The 8,296-nt window shown below is 36.8% G+C and overlaps 1 protein-coding gene across 2 annotated transcripts in view; it reads left to right on the top strand.

The window, feature by feature from the left end:
* The first annotated feature begins 1,373 nt into the window (after positions 1 to 1,373).
* The window catches only part of LOC112148765 (golgin subfamily A member 7), an 18,893-nt gene continuing 11,970 nt past the window's right edge, over positions 1,374 to 8,296 (top strand). Inside the window, exons 1-4 of one of the 2 annotated variants that reach the window (XM_024276101.2) lie at positions 1,374 to 2,223; positions 4,238 to 4,363; positions 7,187 to 7,339; positions 8,086 to 8,187. In XM_024276101.2, the coding sequence (XP_024131869.1) occupies positions 2,215 to 2,223; positions 4,238 to 4,363; positions 7,187 to 7,339; positions 8,086 to 8,187 (390 nt within the window). In that variant the 5' untranslated portion in view covers positions 1,374 to 2,214. The remainder of the gene's footprint in view (positions 2,224 to 4,237; positions 4,364 to 7,186; positions 7,340 to 8,085; positions 8,188 to 8,296) is intronic. The other variant, XM_024276100.2, reaches the window with a different exon arrangement.

Here is an 8,296-nt window from a genome sequence, read left to right on the forward strand (position 1 = left end):
GCAAGTGTCATTCATATCAGCCTTGCGGGCCGCACTAACAGTAATCTTTCATATGAAGACGGGGGCCGCAAATTACCATCCTGCGGGCCGCAGATGGCCCGCGGGCCGCGAGTTTGAGACCCCTGGTTTAAAACGTTTGAGGACAGATCATAAAAACTGAAAGCCACATTGCAAAAAAGTGGCTTTGGGAGCCTTAAAATTAAATATTTTCAATTATTTTTATTTTAACAATATTTTTTATGTGGTGATTTGTACAACCTTATAATTGAAAAAGGCTGTACTTTTTTCAGCATCCTTTGCATCCCTTCCAAAGCTTTTCCCTTGCTTGAGTGATGCAGCTGTAGTTTCTCTGTCTATAAATAGCAGAGTGGGACAGAGCTGGCCATCTAAAGAGCTTTTTTAGTTTCCACAAGAGAGCCACTTCTTCAAGAGCACTTGGGGCAGTAGTAAATCCATTGTCATGGGCTGTTAACCAACTTGAGTTGTAAATGACAGGCCCAAATGGGGCTCATTAGTTGTACCTCCCCACAGTGGCCCTTCCAGAGGAGAGGAGAATTAAAGGTCTGTTCCCCTTTTGCCAGGAGAAAAAATAAGCAAAGTGTGAGAGAAATAGCTGGACACTAGAACCTCTTTCATTTATTAACTCTTTTTTTCTTTAACCCTCCGTTGTCCCTGAACTAACCGATGAGTTTCCCAATCCCATCAGCTGTTTACAATAATGCGGGATGGAAACAGACTATTCCATTGGCATTGTTTTCCTTCAAAATGTAATGTAAACAATTCAAAAAGTTCTTACCCTTAAAAATTGTTGGTTTAAAGAAAACATAAGAAGAGTTATGACATAATTGTGTTAAGCTTTGGAATTAATCAGTGGAACTTTGTATATAGGATAAGTGAGCATCGCCTTTTTTTGTTTGTTTTTTCAACATTTTTCTCATTATTTTAATCCTGTCTTTTCTTAGTTTTTGGATTTATTCATTTTAATTTGTCTCTACATGTTTGATTTTTTTCTTTAGAAAACATAAAAAGCTATTTGATCTAAATTTGGGGGATTTCTACAATAAAAAGAAAGATAAACTTTACCACTCAAAATTTAGTTTTTTGGACAGTTTCAAGTTCATGTGGAAATATTGGGTAAATAAACAAAAATAAATATAAAAAAGGCCCTAGACTACTAAGTGTCAAAGTGATCAGAAGCTTAGAGCACTAAGAGCAGAATGTAACTTTGCATAAGAAAGAAAATTAATTTAATACAAGTAGAAATAATCGATAATTACTTTCTCTAGTTTGGTTTGAGGCCCATGCTTCCTGAAGGTTTATTCCTAATTACAAGATAGTTAAATTGGACAATTTTGATTATTTTTTTCTATCCCTCAAATGAAAGAAAACGACAAAGAAAACAAAATATAGGTGTAAAAATTTTGCTTTTTTTAGGCGTGTAAATCTGAGAGAAATTGATTTAGTAAGTATTCTAACTAAATACTTCTTCAGTCAAAATTTGAACATTTTACATTTAAAACATATAGATAGCATATAAAAAGTAAACTTCAAATGTACTACCTTACTTTTAGTATGGCCAAATCTGAATTCTTCCCTTACCCCTATAGCTTCTCCCTACCCCAACATTTGCTGTCATCAATAGTCGCCAGTCACGCTTCCTCCAGCTCTTAATGGAAACTACATACCAACCTTGGTTTTATAACTTGAAAGAATCATGTTAAAACAAAATGTCATTACTTACATTTAACTGTGAACTTCTGTGCGTTAGAGCGCACCAACGTGAAGAAATGTGTTTTTCTTAAGCATTGTGGATAAAAAGCCCCAACCCCTTCCCCTTAAAAAAAAAAAAAAATGTTCACCACTACAACTTCAATTGCCCCTAAAATTGGAGAGATAGGAAGAAGCCGTAGGATTTCACCTAAGTGTATTTGTACTGTATTAGACTTTTCCCCCTAAGTGTTGTTTGTTGAATTAGATTTATTTTTGCCCAAAAGTGTAAGCCCACAGGGGAAAAAAACATTATCTATACACAACTTACTAAAATAATAACATAAAATATTAAAATAAAAACCTAGAAAATAAAAATAAAAATACGTCATTTCCGGGACAGCCACACGCGGAACTTTTGATAAACAACCGTTTCCCACCGGACCGCGGGTTTGTAGTACACTGCTAAAACCCATTAGCAGGAAACGAATAAAATATTCGTTCATCATGGCAGAGGTACGATATAGATTTATTTTCGGACTCATTTGCTATTTATTTCAAAGTTTTTGAACTTAGTAACCTCAAATATAAGAGCTGTGATGAGCTTTTATTAGTTATATTCGCCGTAGAAATAGTGCTGGGTAAATGCTAATAGTCTTTACAAGGTAACAGACTTATTACCGATTAGTCAAAAAATGGTTATATGACGAATGACTTGGGCTGTAACTTTTGTTGGATAAAAAACGTTTCAGTAAGTCTGGGAGAATATAAACCGTGTTTATCTATGTAACGTGGACAAATGTTTCCAAGTAAACAAAGCTGAATAAACAAGCTAGTGTTAGCACAAATGCTACACAGTCTATTTAGAGTAGAAATTGGGTCTTATTTTTTATACGTAGATAAACTTTGCCTTTTTTCTTTAAGCAAAAACGATAAGGGCAAGATTAAATTAAAGTGTGCTGACGATTGTTGTTGTTGTGTGTTCAGACAGCAAATGCTAAATCAGCTGTTCTTTCGACGCCTCCCCAGGAAAAGAAAACTGCGTCTGTTTTTAAGCATTTCCTGTTACTTTTGTTCTGTCTTGGTTGGTATATATAAAAAAGCTTGATCAAAAATTTACGATAATAAAAAAAATGAATAATATAATAATTTGATTCACTAAAGACCCAATCTTAAGCTTATATTTGGCATTTTGAGTATTTATTGATTAAAGTTGTTGTGAGTCAGGAGCAGATGAAAAAATGTAAGTTGTGATGTAGGAGGTACAATCGGTGGGCCACAAGCTCCCTGCTCGGCTTTATTCCGATGCATCCACTTGTAGATGAAATAAATGCATGTACGTCTTTGTTTTCCTTGTCTGAGCTGGAATCAAAGCTGCGTGGCTGGATAGCTCTAATATTGCTCACCATTTTTGTTGCATCGCCCTAATGTTATGTTGGGGGCTGTAAGCTAGTGGGGGAGCACTTTAAATGAGAGATGATGGGAAATAGGGGCAGGCTTAGTCTCACTCACTACTCAGAGCAAATTTCTAAAGAACGCTGAAACTGTCCTAGAAAGCAACACTATTTTTTTTTTTTTTTGCAAAAAAAATAATAATCGTTTATAAAAGGCCACCTAGAATTACTTTTTTTAATAGATCACAAGATGACTTTACCATAAATACTTTTAATTTTATAGTTACAAAGAACTTTATTCACATCATTGTCAAATTACATGTGTAACATTTATTATAACTTTTTTTGTCACAAAATTTTACTTCACTCCTTAGGATGTGTTTATTTTAAATAATGTCTGTTTAAACATTGACATTTTCAGCTGCTGCTAGCCATCTGATTAATTGTTAAGATCTACCCTCATTTTTCTGCCACGTGCCTTTGTTTTTCAAAAGAGATGCTGAAAAATACATTTTAAATGTAGTTGATTTCTGTCTTGGAAGGATGGGCATCAATAAATAAACTAACAAGAATTAATTATTCATTTTCTTACTTGTTCACAGCTACTTTTATGTCTAAAAAAGTACTTCTGATCTCTGAAATTGAGGTTGTAGTAGTGCTGGGTGATAATTGTATAAAGTAGGGTTTTAACAAGGAGTTGTAACCTCAGGAGGACAATCAAATAAATATATACCTCTTTTTTTTAGTACGATAATCCTCCTGAACAGAGTTAAAGGAGGCAGCTGGAATTAGTTTTCCACAAAAGCTCTTTATTTCGAAGATAAAATTTGAAATCTATTTATAGAACCACAAATGTGTAAACCAGCATAGATTCTTAGATACTGGATCATCTTAACCAGCCTGTCACTGATGTTTTGGGCTCCAAAGAAACCTCATTCAGGCTGTTTTTAATATGTATCTATTGTTGTGCTGTCTGATGAACACTCAATGGAATTCATGATTAAACAATGCAGTTAGTGTTTCCTCGTCCCCCTTTTAAGTTGATCAATTCACATTTTACACATCTTAAGTACAGTCTTCAATGATGTCAAGTGTATTGTGGTCATGTTGTAATTTGTTGACCCTTCGTTCCGCAGACACACAGCTTGCAGGACTTGAGACAGCAGGCAGCCGTTGCTGCCAAAGTCTTCATTCAGAGAGATTACACCAATGGGACGCTTTGTCAGTTCCAAACCAAGTTCCCTTCAGAGCTGGAGACCAGGGTAAGAGAGGACTTCCTTGTGATTGAGTTACTTCAATGAATACTAAATATAGCTCCTCATTTTTAGTTGGAACTTAAAAACAGTTTCACAATTTATTTTTAAATTTTGTATTTTAAATATGTTTTTGATTTCAGTATGAATGTGTCTGAGCAAGAAATGTTCTTCCATTTTAAAGTAGAAGATGTCCATTCCCATAAAATGTTCCTAAATGTTGTATTTTACATTACTTTATAACTTCTTATGATGCACGCTCATGGTGATCTATATGTAAGCATGTGCAGTCTATGTTGTCACTTTCAAATAAATAAGTAGCACTGCAAATAGTTAAAAAAATTAGAGCTTTAGCTCCAGTTTTGTCATTCTTTCGACTACCGTGGCTCTTTAACTGTTAGCAAAATTTACAAAATTCCAGCTGAAAGCAGCTTTCTGTAGATATGCAACACTTTAGAGTAGTGAAGCGCGTATGTAATCAGTTTACTCTATTTTAAGTCAGGTTTTTTTTTTTTTCTCAGATGCCACTTATACTGAAATAAAAAAGAAATAATATTGATTTGCTTATGTGTTTGGTATTGTTCTACTAACAACCACTAGAGGGCACTGTGTGGAGTGTGTATCAGTATTTACTACTGACAACAATAGGGCTGCCACGATTAGTCGACTAATCGACGACTAATCGACTATTAAAATAGTCGACGGCAAATTCAGTAGCCGATTAGTTGTTACTTTGTATTAAATGAAGTCTGAGTGTTGTAAAGTTGAAAGTTATAATGGCATTCTGCTAGCATTTTAGACTGTTTTGGCATTATTAAAGTTTTTTAGGCTATTTTGGAGTTTAGCTAATATTTCAGTTACATGCTAGCTATTTTGGCTAACTTAGGGTTTTTTGTTTTTTTTAGGCTCTTTTGGAGTTTAGCTAATATTTTAGCTGCATGCTATCAATTTTTGCTAATTTAGGCTTTTTTGTCTTTTTTGAGGATTTTGGAGTATAGCTAATATCTCAGCTACATGCTAGCTGTTTTGGGTAACTTAGGCTTTTTTCTGTTTTTTAGGATAATTTGGCCTTTAATATTTTAGCTAACTATCAGCATCATCATTTTTAGCTATCAATTTTATCACCTTTAAAGGCCAAATTCAGCTTACAGCATTCACTCTTGCACTATCGCAGGTAATGCTATATATCTAGTTTTTAGATCGTTTAAAGCTAAGGATGGTTAAGATGTGTGCTTTACATTCAGTTTGCGCATGACCCAATTAGCCGACTAATCTGAAAAAATAATCGGCGATTAGTCGACTATTAAAATAATCGTTTGTGGCAGCACTAGACAACAATGCAGAAGAAGCCATGCTCAGTCTAATGCCGAGCTTGGCAGAATTATTCCAATGCGAACCCGACGGATAGAGAATTTAATGTAGTTAATATGATATAAAGAGCCTAGTAGACTTGTTAGCATGTTCTTTATGATTATCTGAATAATTGTTCACATGTTGCACTAATATAATAGATACTTATAAAAGGAATCCAAAAAAGCATCATTGTGCTACAGAGATGAAGCATCCCATATCAGTTTTTATCATATATTCTGTTATTAGAATTTACCTTTCAAGATAAAATGTCCCTTCTTCTTCCCGTATTTTCTCCCAAAAGTGCAACTTATACTCCAGTGTGAGTTATGGTGCGGAAAATACAGTAAATCAGCCGATTCTGACAGTTATGTCTCGTTTCCACTGAGCGGTCCAGACCGGACTGGGCAGGACTGGCTTTGTGTCCATTTGGTGTCGCTGGTGCTGTCTCTGGTATTAAAGGGTTAAAAAAGCCCTGTCAGCAGTCTCTTCAGAGTGTCTCACTGAGGTTTAAGGCAGTGTGAGGAGTGGAATTGGATTACAGGCAGACGTAAGCTGGGATGTTGAGGAGAAGGAGCAGGGTGATGACATGGAACAGCCTCTCTGCCATTTATCACACATCAGCTATTTAACAATACTTTCCAGCCAGCCACTCTGAGGTTCTGCAGACTTATTGCTCTCTCTGACCTGAGTCTACCGTCTCCTTTTGAAATTTACATCGTGTTTAGTGACTGTTACAACTTGGCAAACGTTTTCTTCAGCATAAAAAGTAATTACCACCATGGACAGCTTTATCTAATTTTTATAAAAATCTGAATCCGTCTGTGGCAGACGTCAAGGTAAGAAGTTCAACCGTGAGTCTAAGCATCTAAAATGAAAAATTAAAGGGAGAGCAAAGGTTCTCGATAGCAGGTGCCAAAATGCCTGAGACCACTGATGAATTGGATCTTTTTGTTGCATTCCTTTGGAATGAAGGAGCAGAACTTTGGAGGGCTTTCAGAGGCTCATGAGGTTCCTGGCTGACAACACGCATTCTCCGCTTAGATTCTCCTTGGGTCATCAGACCCGTCCCAAATGCCAGTGTGGAACTACTGTTGACCCTTCGGCCGGAACAGCCTGAATCACATCTTTCCGCTTGTAGCCAAAAAAAATGATTTTGTTGTCTTAAAAACATCTGAGGCACGTCTTGACCTCACTCACAGTCCATCTCAAAAAGGCAATCATGGTTTCTTCCTGTATCGCTGGATTCCAGCAGTTATTAAGTGGAAACATTCACTGATCAGAGCCGAGGTATCCTAATCATTTCAGGAGTTGATTCCAAATGCAGGAAGGAGGCCCAGTCTTTCCTTGATGAATATCTTGTCCGAGAAAATTCAACTTTTCATGAGTGCAAAAGAACTCCTTTAGTGTTCTGCTCACTCACTGGTGGGTGTGTTCTCTCGTGTTAACCATTAGCTCAGTTTCTGTTTATCTTCTCTTTAGATTGACAAACAGCAGTTCGAGGAGACCGTGAGGACGCTGAACAACCTTTACGCAGAGGCGGAGAAGCTGGGCAGCCAGTCGTACATTGAAGGGTGTCTGGCGTGCCTCACAGCTTATACCATCTTTCTGTGCATGGAAACGCACTACGAGAAGGTGGGATGGCATTACTCTCGGTTTATTAATCAAGTCATTTATTCCATTTAGGGGTGGGTATTGGTAACGGTAGCGCAGGGGCCAGCAACATTTATAACTTGAAGTGCCAAGTCAAAATGTTCTGCTAAACCAACTATGACGTGAACTCTGTTGTTCATTTTCGGCTTATCCTGTCAGGAATCACCTGTGAATCAGCTTTCACCGACTCACACAGGTGGTTAACCAGAGAGTTTTACGCTGGATGCTCTTCCTGACACAATCCTGCTTTTTTAAGCTACAGAGAGACCCAGTTTTGCAGCAGCATGAAGGGTCTTGTCTCAGGACCCTCACTGGATTTTAGCTCATTGTTGCCCTAGAAACTGAACCCAGCCAAGTGAGCTGTCCAGCCACCTATAACTGTAACACAAACTTAAATGGAAAAAATACAAAGATGGACAGGATTTCATGTCTGGGTTATTACTCAGTCAAACTTGGCAAAAGATGACATTCGTGTTCCATATGCTGCATTTCCGTGAATTGTACCATCTTTTTCATGCATGAATGGACTACTCACAAACTAAACCACAACAGCTTTTTAAAAATGTTTTACTTGTGCTGTCTTGGAAGCATAATCAAGCAGGTTGTTTGGTTTACACACAAAAAAGACTATTTTGGTCTGTAGAACACAAAATCCAAAAGTATTCTTAGGTAAACGGATTTTAAATCACATACCTTCTAAAACATGTTTTTTTTTTATATACTTTCAGGTTCTAAAGAAGATTGCAAAGTATATTCAGGAGCAGAATGATAAAGTCTACGCACCGCGAGGCCTCCTCCTCACCGACCCCATCGAAAGAGGCCTGCGAGTCGTATCCTTCCCCATGTTCAGAACAAGTAGGGCTGGGCGATATGGGAATTTTCATATTGCGATATCGCTTTTTTCATTTTGTGCGATAACGATATTAAAAACGATATCAA

Source organism: Oryzias melastigma, linkage group LG9 (assembly GCF_002922805.2).
Source record: "Oryzias melastigma strain HK-1 linkage group LG9, ASM292280v2, whole genome shotgun sequence".
Lineage (NCBI taxonomy): Eukaryota > Metazoa > Chordata > Actinopteri > Beloniformes > Adrianichthyidae > Oryzias > Oryzias melastigma.